Genomic DNA, 15627 nt, shown 5'->3' on the forward strand with positions numbered 1-15627 from the left:
CAAGGAAATCCACTAAATTGAGATACAAGGTTTTCTTATTCCCGATTTGGAGTATTGCTCTTAAGTTTCACTCTATTGGGAGCAATGCTGCATTTTGTTAGTTATTCTGTTTGCACCCGTATTGGAAATGTTCTGAGTATTGCTATCAATATTATCATTACATTTTCCCCCTAATGTCTTACTTGGAGCAGTATAAACCTTTCATAAAATAGTCATAAAAATATTTCAAAATAATGAAAGCCTTTTATATTTAAAGAGGCAATATGTAGTTTTCAGCGGCCACTAGCGGTGCGGTTTTAAGACTGCAACCAGGCGTGTGCTCGTATGCGTGCTCGCTTGAACTCATGAGCGAGCATAATCCGAAACACAACCACTTTCATACAGAAATCCTGCAATAAACGCAGGAACACCTGCATGCAGGCTGCGGCTTTTCACTCAGACACGTTCAGGCTCTGTTACTTCAACGTTCCCGTCTCAGAGGCAGCTCAACACCGGCGCCGTACTTTTCATTCAGCGCAGCAAGACACCGGCATATTGGCACAATTCTCCCGAAAAGGGAGTGAGAGCAACTATAGACAGGCAGGGAGACAGCTTCTCACAACATCGTGGAAACTCAGGTAAACTCTCACTGCAACGTTACAGTAATATTTTTATCAAGCTGCAGGTTGAACTAATCCATGCTCGTTACATGATCACGGTACATTTGCTGCATTTAGCCGACGTGCTACAGCATTAGCTCGCCTGCTGCTTTCAGTAACTATCTTTACTATCTGAGCATCTTTCACCGGAGGCTCAGCAATGTCAGCACAGCTACATGTATTGGATGATAATGAAAAGGGTAGCGAGCTGGACTGATTATAATAACGAGATTGTGTCACACTTTATAACAGTTAACCGCAGTAAGTAACTTTACTGTAACTAGTGATAATGGCTCTTCCTCTGGGTTGTTGTGACTGTTTTGTTGCAGTGTTTTATGTTATGTGGGTCACGTTAGTTACAGCGACTGAGAGGTGGAGAAGCTGTGTACCTGTGTATTGGTAAAATGACAATAAACCTAAACTGAACGTTACAAAGCAAACAGCAGCAGGTCCGAGCTAATTTAGCATTAGCTGGCTGCATCACTATAGGCTTACATTAGTAAACAAATCGCTCCACATTTGCTTTTTACCGTTACATCCTTTCTTTGACACTTTGACATAATACCAGTGGTACACAGGAAAGTAACATGGGTCGCGTTAGTTGGTAAAGTAATGTGGAAAGCGATACAACTTTGCATTGGATAACATTGGCAACTGCTCGGCGTTAGCCGGCGAGCTAACATGACTTTCTCTGTGTTTCTCCAGCTTTACTAATGCTCACTTTGTTCTTACTCGACATCATCTGAACCCGTTTGGTCTGATGGGCTTCAGCACATAAACCTTTATTGTTGTTTTGTATCCTTACGTGGAGCCTGTGTTTTGCTGTGACCCGGTTGTTTTATGGTATTAGTGGACTGCATGTCGTTAGCTGCTGTGTTGTCGCTGTAGTACGAGAGGCTCGGGAGCGCGCACAGAGCTGAATCTGAGCCGGAGACCTCACATTAAAAGCAGAATAGTGGCTGATGTAAGCAACGGAGAAAACAGGCGTCTTCATTTCTGAGTGAGTTTTGAGCCCATTGAGAATAAGCCATTGAAAATTTGATTTATTAAAATCAAAAACTTACATACAGCCCCTTTAACCTCTCAAATCTCAAAAATTTTCAGAGTTGTGCATGCCTGTGTGCCGTGCGGCTGACAAAGGCATGCACGTTTCAGCTCCTCACAGGGCTAATTCAAGTACTATTTAAAAACAATATATGTTCATCAATGGTGATAAATGATCCGAATGTCCCACGAAGTGCGGACAACCGGTGAGGCTGTGGCTTCGTCTCTTCAGCCACTACACACATACCCACACACGCTACGCCCACACAAGCGCACTGATCCCCTTCCTTAAGGCTTAGGGTTACAATTTTGGATTTATTTGCACACATTTATTAAAAGCTTCTTTCTTTTCACATTTTTCTTTGCAGCATTAGGCTATATGTTGAAATTAGGTCTGGACGATATGGCCAAAAATGTTAACAAAATAAAAAGTTTCATATCTTTCGATATCGATAATTATCACGATAAGTATCAAATCGTTATTTCTTTTGAGTTTAAAGGCTAATTTCTGCTTGTGAGTGAAAGTTGAAGAAACCTGATGGTTAATTGTGGTTTAAACTCTTCTTTATGGTCAACACTTGATGCCAAAAAGTGGATCACTTCACAAATCTGAGGTAGAAGATTCAAAACCAAAATCTTTGTCAACAAATATGCATGGAGTAAAGAAAAGTAAGCTTTTTTCCCCAGTCCTTTTTCCTCAACAAAATAAACATCTTAAGTCCTAATTTGTGTACGATTCAAGTGAATAAAATTTAAAAATTATTTAACATTTATTATATTGTTATTGAAAAAAATTATATCGCGATAATTAGTTACAGTTTTATTGTCCAGCCCTAGTTGAAATGTATATTATAATAGGCTGTATATTAACTTATTGGGAGAAAACTGGTAGTTCTATGTAAAAATCAGATGTTGAGCACCCCTGTATCGTCAAAATGGCATGATCCTTATTTCATAATGCCTCTGCGACGCTTCGAATCAGGCTCTGCCTATCGAATCATCGAATCTTGGACTATTCAGGGGTCAGCCCTAAAATGCACTCAGCTACTTCTCACCTCTGTTACAAACACAAAGCACGCGGATGGCATCCCACAGAGTGAGTTAAACTTCAGATAATTAAGCGCACAAGTGTTTCCTTCAGAGATCCGAAGCCTTCGGAGCATAAGGAGAGGTGCTGATATTTCTCACCCACATGACACATGGCCCAGTCGCAATCCTCCCCCTCAAAAATAGCACAATCTTTAAGCCACACGGCCAGATTTGGCAGGGAGCAGTAGGAGCCGTATACATCCATATCCTGTCTGCAAGTTTTAGAGTCAAATGTGGAATAAAAACTAACCACGCTCAAGTCACAGATGATAAATCGTGGGTGTTGAACTTTAGGCCTTCAGTGGAGCTTAAGATTGTACCGTACATGTTACCTCTTAAGCATTAAAGAGATATTTTCAGTTTCAACTAAGGATAAAGAGGCAGCGATGCCAAGGACATATTAGAGGGTGGTGGCAGGAATTTATTTTTCTTTGGTTTGGTGGGGGATGGGAGGGGGGGGGGTGATGAAGTAGTCCAGTTTGCTCCACATGGCGGAACAGAAGAGCTCTTGGTGAGCGAGCATTGTTTAGCAGATTGTCCTTGTCGCCTTCCAGTGTTCTTTTGCTTTACTGTACATTGTCTGCCTGTCAGCCATTCTGTGGTGGAAGCAGGGGATAAGTGTGGAGCCGGACCCCCCCGGTGCAAATGGCCATTCTCACAGCCCAGAAGACTGCTCCTCTCTGCCACCCACTCCCACCTGGTGCCTTTGCTATTTTCTTCAACCAACCACTTCATTCTGGCTGGGTCGCTACCGTCTGTACTGTGCTGGCAGGCGCCGTTTGACTCAAACGTTATGCAAGCTGAACGTTTCAAGCCGGTTTCTGTGGTTTTAATGAATTATGTGCAAAAAGGATGTCATTGATTTTGCAATTTGATAGTTTTTTAAAACAGGTGGGAAGTGCTTTCAATCTGAGCAACAGGCTGCAACTAATGTCGTAAGCTCTACACTTTTCTGACAAAACAACCATGATAACATTGAACAGAGGTAAAATAAAAGGATTGGACTAAACTATTTCCCCAACCAATCAGCTCAGTTGACTTCATTTTCTGGTGTCAGTTATCCAGTCAGTGCAGATATCATTTTAAAGAAGAATATTCTTCTTATATGATTGTCAGTCAAGTGTTGGAAGCATAATTTCATCTCATGTTTTTCTTATTTCAAAATATAATTATTATGAAACCCGCCTGACTGTAGCTGTGATTACACACAAATCAAAACTTTTTGTTTGTTTGTTTCCAAGGAAAATGTATGACATCGTACTCACCTCACAAATCTGTCAGTAAGGTTCTTCACAAACGAGTAAATCTCAAACCAGTCAGCAGAGACACTTCCAGACCTGAAACAAGAAAACAAGCAGCTCGTCAGTGGCAGCAGATTGTGTGCTGGGGAGTAAAACACTGTACAGTATTTGTGCTTTGTACCACAACCACAGTTGGACATTAACACCAGCCACATGCTGGATAATTGTGCTGATAAGTCTGTGTTACATAGCAGCCACTTCAGCTGTTAGAACCCTCAAATGTTCACAGGAGCTTTGCCTTTCTACAAATCTAGTTGGCTGGTACAGATGGAATTTATTTTAAAAAGGGTAGAAAAATCACCGAAGTGATATGACATAACCGCACAGGGGTGAGACTTTTGAGAAATATTATTTAGGGAAAATAAAAGGCCTTCTTTCTTGTCTATCTTTCTTTCATATTTTTGTAACTTTTAAATCTTATTTTTCCTTTCTCCCTTCTGTCCTTCCATGTGTTCTTCCTTAAATCCTTCTTTCCTTTCTTCAGCTAGTATGAAATCATGAAAAATGAAATGAGGGCTTTTCCTGTAAGATATTGCTTTATTTGAGTAAAAGCACTGAGGATTTCTTCCACCATGGTCTTTCGTCTCATTAAAGCTAACTAAGACTTGGTAATTGTCGATGTCGATGACGATGCATATATTTCTCACTGTAACCAAGGACAAACCAATGTTGGATAGGTGGGTGTCAACCTGCAGCCCTTCTCACCCCGCGGTAAGTCAATCTGACCACAATGAACACAGTGTGTAAAATCTGCCCTTGATGTAACGACAAAGAGGTAATTAAACCAATAATTACAATTCAATGTATGTGCGGGGAACATAAAACAGAAGAGTTTGACCATTAGGAGGCTCATCTTTCATGCCACCTCTCTCTCCTCCCTGCTGCCCAAAGACAAGGTCACACAGAGGAGGGAAGAGACGACTGTGAGGGTAAAGGAAAGTTCTGCTGCACTTTGACAATACTGGAGTGTCGGCGTGTAATTAGCAGTGGTGGTGTTAAATTTAACTTTGATAGCCTTTTTGAGAGCTCTAGGTCAATTAAATGAAGAGGGAATAATTCTACTTGTTTGCTCATCATAATTACAACATATATTATTTTGATAGTGTTTCCAAAGGCACCAATAGTGATACCCTCATTATACTGAAACACTTTATATTGATTGAGGTATTTATTGTAAAATATAACAATACTTGGGTTTGCCGATATCACTGAGTGATAAAGTCCATGTGATTATTTGATCTATGCCAGTTTCTCAATTTAATTTTCAAAGTAAAAATGTATATTACTTTTGTGATATTAAATATTCTGTACCACGTTAGAAGACTTTATTGTGTCTGGATGTCGCCAGTGAGATCCATGGACCGGCAGGATAAATCTGGGTGTAAGGAGTGCAAGAGCAATTCTTCACCCTCCCTCACTAACACCACTGAGGTGCTCTTGAGCAAGGCCCAACTGCAGCTCGGTGTGTGAATGTGTGTCACTGAGTGTGTGTGTGTGCACGTGTGTGTGATCAGCCTGAAAATGGAGCTTGGCTCTCAGCGAAACTGAAAATAAATATTGCTCAGTGACTTTAGCAGCATCACTTCACAGGATGTTTCTACGGAAAGAGCTACCTGAGTGTAGAGAAAACCAAAGCATTCATGAATTTGCCTCAGACTGAAACACAATCACTTGGTGTTAGAACACCAAAATGGACAGTTCTTTGTGTTGCATTTGTGTTCACTGCTGCAAAAAATATTGCAGCACAAAGTGCTGACATTAGGGCCTCAGTCTTATCAGTACAATCAGGAAATCTGACTTATCTTCAAGGACAAAAGTAAACTTCCTTCAAAGAGACACGCAACAGTTTCACGCTGACAAACTCATGATGGAGCAATCACCACATATTATTAGGCTTTTGTGTTTCACAAATATAAACATGCATATGTAAATCAAACAGACACATAACCTACAAATGTATACAAAAAAAAAATTAACTAAGATCTATGCACTTAGTAAAACTTGTGTCAACAATCTCAGTCATCATCCTGCAATTTTGCAATTAAGATGAGGGTGGGGTAGTTTGAAAATGGGTCAGGGGAGCAGTGTTTCAACTCAACGGCCCTGAGTAATGGCACGTTTCCAAGCCGTGGGAGGACAGGATAAAAAACAGTTGCTGTCAAGGCTGTAAACTCTCCATAATATATTAAAAGCCTTTTTGCATGACGCTACTGCAGCGCTGCAAAGTTTTGCTGAACTGACTGAATCTGGCTGTGGAGTACGAGTACGTCTGACACCTGAAGCAGCACTTTGAAAGGAAGTGGCACACTGCCAAAGTCTGTTCCAAACATTGGCGCAATTCATTATTGCTAGTTGCAAAGCATGATTAACACACAACATTCAAGGACTTCCTAATTATGTTTAAGGTCTTATTTTTGTGACATGTTAAAGGTAATATGTGACTAAAATTCCAAGTGCAAGTGGATCCTATAGGACAGATAATGGCTACGTCCATCTCCATAAATGTTGAAATGATGTAACCGTTCACAACATAGAAATTGTTAATAAAAGTATTTCAAGTAGTATGCATCTTCTGGTTTGGGTTAGGGTCAGTTATTGTGAGGGAGGAAGAGGTGACAAAGCTGCATTCTTCCTCTTTCATGGTCACTCCCAGACATTGTCAGCATGTCCCATGTATGGGAAACAATATACGGACAAACCTCATGATGCCGTGTGACTAACACCGCTTCTTAGAGACAGTGTAGTTAAGGCCTGGTTAACATTAGGCAGATAAAACTATTTGGTTAGGATTACAGAAAGGCTGCGGTCATGGTTAGACTTGTGTGGTTCCTTGAGGTTTGTAGTGCTCTCTTCATTTGTAACTACTGAGCATTGCATGACTCCAGCCAATCCGGGACAGGCCTCAGTTATGCATCAGATCTGAGTAGTCACAAGTACGACGGATTCTGGACCAGATCAACCCAGGTTCAACCTGAGAAGTTTCAGAAAGTTTTAGCTGTCCGAGTAAGGCATGAACATGCAAACCTTTTTCCAACTTTGAGGGACTGTACAGGTGTTTTGGTTTTAGGCAGGCACTGTTGCCAACTAACTGCAAGAAATCTTTCAGAGACTTAAAAACCTTCAACAGTGTTTGGTTATGCATCTTCATGAGAGTCTGTTTTTATTTAGCCAAATTTGCTGTAGCTGCAGAGAGATCTGAAAGGTCTGTACTGCATTAAAACAGAAGGATAACATAACTTTCACATAGATGCTTTTCATGCCAAAATTAAATGAACTGAAACCAGTGGTTGCCTTCTTATTCAGATATCCACTGTGGTGGGACCATTAATGAAAACATTTGAAGTCATTTTATACTCCGTCGTGCTTAGTGTATTGCATATGTCTTCTCTGTATTGCAAATTGCAAAAGCAAGCTATAGTGATTATATATATATATATATATATATAGTGTGAACCCAGTCTTAAGCCCAGACAGGACATGTTACACTGAAATCTGACCCCTTTGTAACACAAGACATTCAACTATGGAAAGAAATACTGAGTGGAAGGCCTCCATAGACAGACTGACACAAATTGGCCATTAGTTATCCAAAATAGGTTGAGGTCAAGGGAAACTGGACTTGGTTGAAGAAACTAGAAAACGTTTCATCCCCCAACCAAGAGACTTCTTCAGTTCTGACTCAACCTTCACAGACATAGCCACTAGATGTTACTATCTGCTACACTAAAACTGTATGTTGGGAGCCAAACTTTTTATTATATTTTTTTATGACCGTTGAACATGTTATTCCAGTCTTCTGGTTTCAGTCTTTCCACCAGATTTTTTAACCTGGCTGCAGGGATTTGCTCCCATATCAGCCACAAGAGCATCAGTGAGGTCCAAAGCTGATGCCGGATGATCAGGTCTGGCTCACAGTCGGTGTTCCAGTTCATCCTAAAAGTGCTGTTTGGATCAGATCTCTGTGCAGGCCAGTCAGGAACCACACCAACTGGGGGAAAGCATTTCTTTATGGACCTGGCTTTGTTCACTTAGATGCCGTCATGCTGAAACAGGAAAGGGCCTTCCCCAAGCCACTACCATGTGTTGTGTCATAGTGTAGCATTCAGAAAAGGCTCTTTGGGTTAAAAGCATGTGGACACCCCTGGTTGCCATATGTGGAGAGGGGTGTCCACATACTTTTGACCAAGGTTGTTACCCAAGCTAATACTATGATGTCCCCATTGTTGGTAGCAGCTGTCAACATACAGTATGTGATCATGCAAAGACGTGTACTAATCGGGTCACAGAAAACGGTGTCCTGCGACCAAGCGTCCCCCCTCCCATCTTAATCTTCTCCCTCCACAGGCAAACTCAACAGTTTATAAAATATAAAAAAATAGCTACATTTCAAGATGCTATCTTCTCTTGCCGAGTGCAGCGGCAGCATTATTTCCCTGGTTAGCCTCAATAAGAGCAGACAGTGGTCTGAAACAAACACTTTTTTTTTTTTTCTTACTTACTTGTCCAAAACAAAGTAGAGGTCGTAAGCTCCGTGACAGGACGCTTCCTCTGAGCAGCAAGACGAAGCAAACAAACCCAGGAGGAGCACAGCAAGCGCCGCCGAAGTCCACCGACTCTTTCCGTCAAAAAGTTCACCCTCCGTGGTGAAATATCGGGCCAACTTTTCAAACATATTTGCCACAATAGCTAGAGTCAAGCCTGGTGTCAAATAATTAATAACCTTTATGGAGTCTTGCAGAGCGCAGAGACGACCGGAGACGACGTGCACATGCCGCAGTGTGGGTAAACTACATGTCAAAGTTCCTCCAAAACACACAGACTTAATTGGTTCACTTGTGAAGTAAAGGAAATCACGGCGCCGACGTCATCCACTTTGTAGTTTCTTCATCTTCCTGACTCACCGTTCTCACACTCACATCCTCAAGAAAACTCAAGACTCACTCTGTTTATTAGAAGATAACCTAAAGCACTACTAATATAGTAGCCAAAACTTCTTCGCGCTGAAAGTCCACACTCAGGAGAAAAGTTAGGCTGCTTTAAAGTGCTCCTCCACAGCTCGTTTTTCTGACCACTGCGTTTCTCGTTGTTTCAACTGGTTCTAATATGAAATATACCACTTTAATGCCTTGTGTTTTTTTGATAAATGCTGGTGCATAAAACTCCAGAATTGTTGGTAATTTGTTTTACTGGATCAATTTTAAAAAGCTGTATAATAGGCTATGCAGGCCTACTTAAGTATCTAGTTGTGAATAACAGCCCATTTCAGAGTGTCAAATTACTGATGCATTAATGTGTAATCAGCATTTTTTTTTTGTTAGGGCGAAGTATTTTATGTCGTTCAAGATAATTTAATCTAAAGCAATGAATCATATTTTATGAGGTCATATTTTTTAAATGAAATTTTAACCACAAAGTAGCTTAACTGACTGGCGACCTGTCCAGGATGTACCCTAAGTTGCACAACATAAACATACTCAAGTATCTCGTAACTTATTTCCACCTTTAATGTTAGCTATGATGTAAGTCTGATATGCATCACATAAATAATGAAAAAAGGGGGAAAGGGTTATCTGATGGGGCACACAGGGTCAGCCCCACTTGGCCATCCTGCTGCCTCCCATCCCTTCACCATCAAGCCAAGTGGCGGCTCAGATGTTCAGTGCCCTAAACACGTGTCCCTAAGTGTATCACGAAAGAAGTGACACAGTGTTCACAATTTATTTGGCTCTTCATGTTTGCCCACGTTTCAACCCAAATTGTCCGACGGCACTGAAAGGCCTCATCTGTTTCCTTTCCAGTGCGCATGTCCGAGGTGCCTCCAGCTGTTAGACTTCTGAAGGTCCCAGTGCACACACCCAACAACATCTGTGTCGTCTTTTCTACAAGGCTACTTAATAATGTTGCTTAACAAGATTCACACAGGTCAGAGCTGAGGTCAGATACCTGGGTTTAGTATTGTTTTTTTTTCTTCAGACTGTACAGATTTAATGGGGCACTTGCATTGCAGGGGTTGGGGCTTTGATTTCCAGTGGGCTCATGCATGACTGCTGAAATCTGAAAGAACCACACAAGCTGCTCAGGTATGGGAATATGTATCGTCTTCTTTTCTCATAATTTCACAACTGCAGGTTGAGACCCTCTCATTGAACCATAAGTATCAGCTTGCTTTGCACTATGTCTGCAGAACACTTCATTTACAACAGTATGAACACGTGGCAAACAAACCAGGCATCCAAAACACTTTTCCCAGTGAAGAGAGAACAGTGACTCTCTCAAGGAAACAAAAAAGTCTGTTGGCAAAAAGAGAACAGGAAGAGGCTGCAGATGTGAGGTCTGTGAAATCAAAAAATGATTCAGACAAAAAAAAGATGTTGCATAAGGACAAATGCCGAAGTGTAGCAGTAAAGTATTCATGAAAAAAAAACCTTTGGAGGGTGGAACATGTTTTTGCAAGCCTCTCTGTGTTTCTTTTCTAATCCAGTTTGTGTTCATTTTTTCCTTTTTTTAGTTAATACCCAAGTATAACTTTGCCCTGTGCTCCATTAATAACTCACAACAGAAACAGACCCCAGCACACTAAAACTGTTGAGAAAATGTTGAACGAACTCCTTCCAGCATTATGTAGTCATTTTATCTTAACAGCTTCAAAATAATTTTATTTATTTATTTTATTTATTAGCACTCCAGGCTCACAGTGTCTACTACTGCGCTATATACATTGGAATCCCAGGCAGTAATGCTTTACAGCACCAACACGACTCTTCAGCAAGCAAGCTATAAGAAGAAGCAAAAAATATATAATGTGCGGTGTAAGTTCTTTGGAAGAAGCTAGCTCTGTATTCTCAGTATGGATATCACGGCAGAGGCTGCGAAGAGACCGAAGAAGATGTTTTAGGAGGAGGCGAGGTAGAAAAAAAGAGAGTGACAGAGCGAAAGACAGGACACGAGTAAATATCAGACTGGCTTTTACCCCCTGGCGTGAGCTAAAAGAGCTGAAAGGAGGCAAGACAGACTAGCTGGCCTCCTTGCTGATGGAATAGAAAGTAATAAATTTTTAGCTTGGCTCGCTGTGCTGTCCCACTTGCTCAGTTTTTGATCCTAAGTAATGTAATCATAACAAATGCATGTGTACAGCTTTCCCTGGTGAATTAAACTCTGAAAGGGGTGCAATATCTCACATAATGTTGCTTTAAAGCTAACTGGTAAAATTGTATTAAGCAGGAGAAAAAAGTGCATGAGCAGCTGATGAGTTATATCTTGATGTACGTTTTCACTGCTGCTATGCAATTAGAAACATGGATTTTCAATTGCTATTGTAACACAGTATACCTCCTTGGAAGCATTGTGGAATACATATATATTACATGTGACGGTGCAAGAGGAGCATAACAAATTTTCTGTTTAACATTTAATTAAATTTGCTTATTTATTCAAGGCACACTGTGGAAACTGCAGGTGCCTCTTCGGCACGGATGGCTCATTGTGTGGTTTAAATCCCAAAACCAAACCTGGCAGACTTGTGTGCGTTTCTCTACTCATTGATCTACACAGGGAGCTGAACCTCTAAAGCTGGCAATGCACAATGGAGCTGTATGCATAAAACTGAAGCCTTCCTCATCTTATTGCTGCCATGCTCCAGCCACTGAGCTACACTGCACCATTTAACCAAATGCTATATGAACATGTGGCCATAAGGCATTCTAAAACCAGAAGTCTGTAAGGGAATACTAAGAAGGATGATGCAAATGTTTGTGTCTGTTGACTCTAGATGAGTAATTACATTTCATATCTGACTACCTTCCCTCAGGTAACAATAAATGCTGAAGATCCCTTTCTTCAAGTGGTATTTTCCAGGACATACAGGAAATTCCAGGTTTGGTTTTATCGAATGACTCATGCCTCTTGTTTGAACAAGGTGTGTGTAGATTTGACTTCAGGCTATTGAATTAGGTAAAACTACTGACAACAAAAGTTCTCAATTAAGGTAGAGTTTAAGGGGTTTTTATATTTATTGCAATTTCTGTAAGTGACATATTTGCTGGTTTTGCAAGGTACTTCTCTGTCTGTATACAAACAAGATTCAAGTATGTATTCAGATAAAAGAAGAGTTGATTTGCTGCACACTTTGATTTACCACATTAATTAAACAATACATTTTTTTTAAAACTTGGACATTAAGAAAGAATATCTGTGATAAATAGAACAATATGTTTTATCTGAATGTTTAATAGAGCCTATCTATGTATTATTGTTTTTGATTTACTCAAAAACAACTTATATGAGCTCAGGTCATTGACCCTACAGGCCATAAATAGCCAATAGAAGTTTAAAACATGTAATGTGCACAAAACCCTAAGCTGATAAAAAAAAAAACATCTATAACAACATTAGGTGATGATAAATGTATTATTATGGATTTACAATCAACTATAATGGGGCGGTCATTTTTGACTGGGAACACAAAACTAATTAACATGAAATGAAAACAACAGGACGGTTAAACGTTCAAAGTGAAGTCACAAGTCATTAGTGTTAAAGTCATGTTCCAAGTCTTTTTTAATTTTGTCTAAAGTCATCAAATTCATGGGACTCAAGTCCGCACTTTGGTCTGCTTGACATTGAACTTGTCCTCCTCCTGCACATCGTTCTTAAAATACAGTAGACAGCTGTGAGCCAAAGATGGTCTCAAGATGATTTTATGAATGTATTATTCCAACAAATTTAAAGATGACTATAAAGTTTCTATTCAGATGAGACCTGTCTTGTAAGACCAATTTTAGCTCAAGAGGCGATGTAAAGAAAGGAAATATCCTTACACCTATTTTCCTACAGAAAATTACAACCTTACACCTTCTGAATTCAAGTTTCTCTCTTTCATAGAACAAATTGCCTTGTTCACTCATCGTGAAACACACTTTATTCAAACCAACAGATTGCTTGGATGAATTCAATAGAAACGAAATAAAACTCACCCAAACTTTCCTGGTTAGTCTTTCCACTGATCCAACATTCACCAACACTGTTTTGTTCAAAATAGACCATTAATTCACAGAGTTAGATGCGGAAATTTTCCCGCTCTACACTGCCGTTGCCTCCCTGATGCCCGACCTCCCTCTCCTTCCTCTTCTGCTTGATCCCTCTCGTCCCCGCCTGAACCCGCCATGTTGATCGTCACCTTCAGAGTCAGAGTCCTGGTCGGAGCCGTTATCATAAATCACCTCTGTACCGTATTCCCTGTTGTCAAACTGGCCACCATCGGTCTCGGAAGCTGTGTTCGGTCCCGGCTCACTGGGAGGCTGCTCAGTCAGCTTACAGGACCCAGCTACATTAGCTGTACGGCAAACAGAGCTAACTCGCTAATGGCAGTTAACTGCAGTTATGATCTGAAATGTGATATGCTGGCATCTATTTTTTGGAGTATGAATTCGACAGGTGGAAAAAATGGTCTCAATTCTTGCACTCCATACCTTTAAACTTCAAAGACGAATTGTATGTGTGTCATCGGAGAGCTTTGGTGCACAAAAATGGCCTAAGTACTGTTGTAGAAACATGTACTGTGAGTAATGCGTGTGCACATTTTTGTCATGAAAACCTTAAAATGAAATAATGAATATTAAAAACTGGTAATAGACAACATTAAGACAAAAACATTGGTGTCCACATGTGCCTCTAAAACTGCGGTTTGTTTAAATCCTGGCTGCTTTAAGCTGTTATTTTACTCTTCTTTCAGGAAGTACGTGTCAGAGCCAATTACTGAAACCACTGCTTCTAAAACACGGATTATACAAAAGAACTAAATCTATTTTCTTTTGTTGTGCTTCAGTGTGAAAGCTGTGCTGTCAAACAACTCCATAACAGCGAGGTAATTACCACTAACACACCTCATCAAATCTGAATAGTCCAGAGAACAGCGACACACGAGTATAATTATCTGGCAAATCAAAGTCTAATTAGATTTTAATTAGAATGTTAATTCTTTTGCACGCCATTTGGTTTCAGTATATACTACTTAACTTGGTGTATCCTGAGCAGGGCTCCATGAAACAAAGAGAACAAGAAAGCATGTATTTCTCATTATTTGGCAAATGTACATGTTTATGAGAATGCAGTGGCTTGAGAAAATAGTTGCAGTGCATCAATTTTTCACAGAGCTTTTTAGCTGGAGGAGAAATCAAAAGTGACAGTTAAAACAGCAACACTAATTTATGTAAGCAGTCAAGTGTTGAAGCTAATCAAGAGATAAACCCGTGACAAAATGCAAAAGTACAAGAATAAACAAATATTTAATAGTTAAGAAAGAAGCCTAGCAAAAGATCTGTTAATAGTTTACCCTCAAACGTAAAGGATCTTAGGGATTTAGAAGTAGTTTGTTACCTCTATCAAAATATTGCAGTTGAAAATCCTTTCAATTGTTTATAATGGTTATGGATATTTTTCGACGGATATTTAACTTTTAAGCCAGCGATCATTCCAGAAGCACAGCGGATAAAAGTGATGTGTTTTCTGTAGTAGGAGGAGTTGTTGTATTTTTTTTGCGTCTCTCCTTTTCCTCCATCTCTTCTGTGGCTTAGAGGCAGAGCGGCTCACCCACTAATCGGAAGATCGGCAGTTTGGTCCCAGACCCTGTAGCCCGCTTGTTGAAGCGTCCATGGACAAGATATTGAACCCCAAATTCTTCCTAAAGGCTGTGACTGAAAAATGATTGGTTTCTTTCTGATGGCAGAGGCACCTTGTACAGCTTCTGCCCTCAGTATGTGACTGGGGTGAATGTGACATGTACTGTCAAGCACTTTGAATGGTCGGAAGACTGCAAGTACAGTCCATTTACCACTTGTCAATTTGGTTTTATACAAATTATGCTTATGCTAAAGGTGCTATACAAATATGGACCATTGTATGTCGAGGCAACCGGCCGACCTGTTAAAACTGAGTTTGTCCTTGCCACTTTCACCAACTGCTTGCTCATGGTGGGAATTTTGAGTTATAAAGAGTACGGTCTAGACCTGCTGTATATAAAAAGTGCTCTGAGATAACATTTGTTAGGTTAATTAGGTTAGGTTAATTAAAATTGAATTGAAGTATACAGAAAACTAAATTATTGATAGATTTTAAACATATATGAAGAATTTGTATCCGAGAGGATGTTGAGCAACTTCTGCTGTCGCCGAACAAATAAGATCTGAGCCACATGACCTCCACTCCACAATGGAGACCTGGAAAGACTACAAAAACACTACAAGAGGCAAAGCTCAAGCTCATCATTCACACAGAAAGGAAACAAACACATAGAGGGAGGAATAGAAAAGGACAACATGCACACAAGGAAGAGAGAAAGACAAGAGGAGTGCATAACTGGATCAGCTTCCTGCTCTCTGTTACTCAGAGTGGTTTAGTGTACAGTAAATATTTCTTTGCTTTTGCTGATTGTACTGCTTCACGCTCTGAAGGTCCTTCAAGTTCAGAACTGCTGCATGCTCGTGATGCTTCATCAAGAGAAGAAAAACAGGTTATCGATAATTGGAGAGGCGTCAGAAAATCAAAGCGCCAACCAAAGA

The 15627-nt window shown here is 40.2% G+C and overlaps 1 protein-coding gene across 2 annotated transcripts in view; it reads right to left on the reverse strand.

Moving 5' to 3' along the window:
* The window catches only part of antxr2a (ANTXR cell adhesion molecule 2a), a 78593-nt gene extending 69522 nt beyond the window's left edge, over nucleotides 1–9071 (reverse strand). For both annotated transcript variants that reach the window (XM_046035283.1, XM_046035282.1), the window contains exons 1-2: nucleotides 8572–9071; nucleotides 4037–4108 (exon numbers count right to left, since the gene is read on the reverse strand). In XM_046035283.1, the coding sequence (XP_045891239.1) occupies nucleotides 4037–4108; nucleotides 8572–8744 (245 nt within the window). In that variant the 5' untranslated portion in view covers nucleotides 8745–9071. The remainder of the gene's footprint in view (nucleotides 1–4036; nucleotides 4109–8571) is intronic.
* Between the last annotated feature and the right edge of the window lie 6556 nt (nucleotides 9072–15627).

This window comes from Micropterus dolomieu, linkage group LG21 (assembly GCF_021292245.1).
Source record: "Micropterus dolomieu isolate WLL.071019.BEF.003 ecotype Adirondacks linkage group LG21, ASM2129224v1, whole genome shotgun sequence".
Lineage (NCBI taxonomy): Eukaryota > Metazoa > Chordata > Actinopteri > Centrarchiformes > Centrarchidae > Micropterus > Micropterus dolomieu.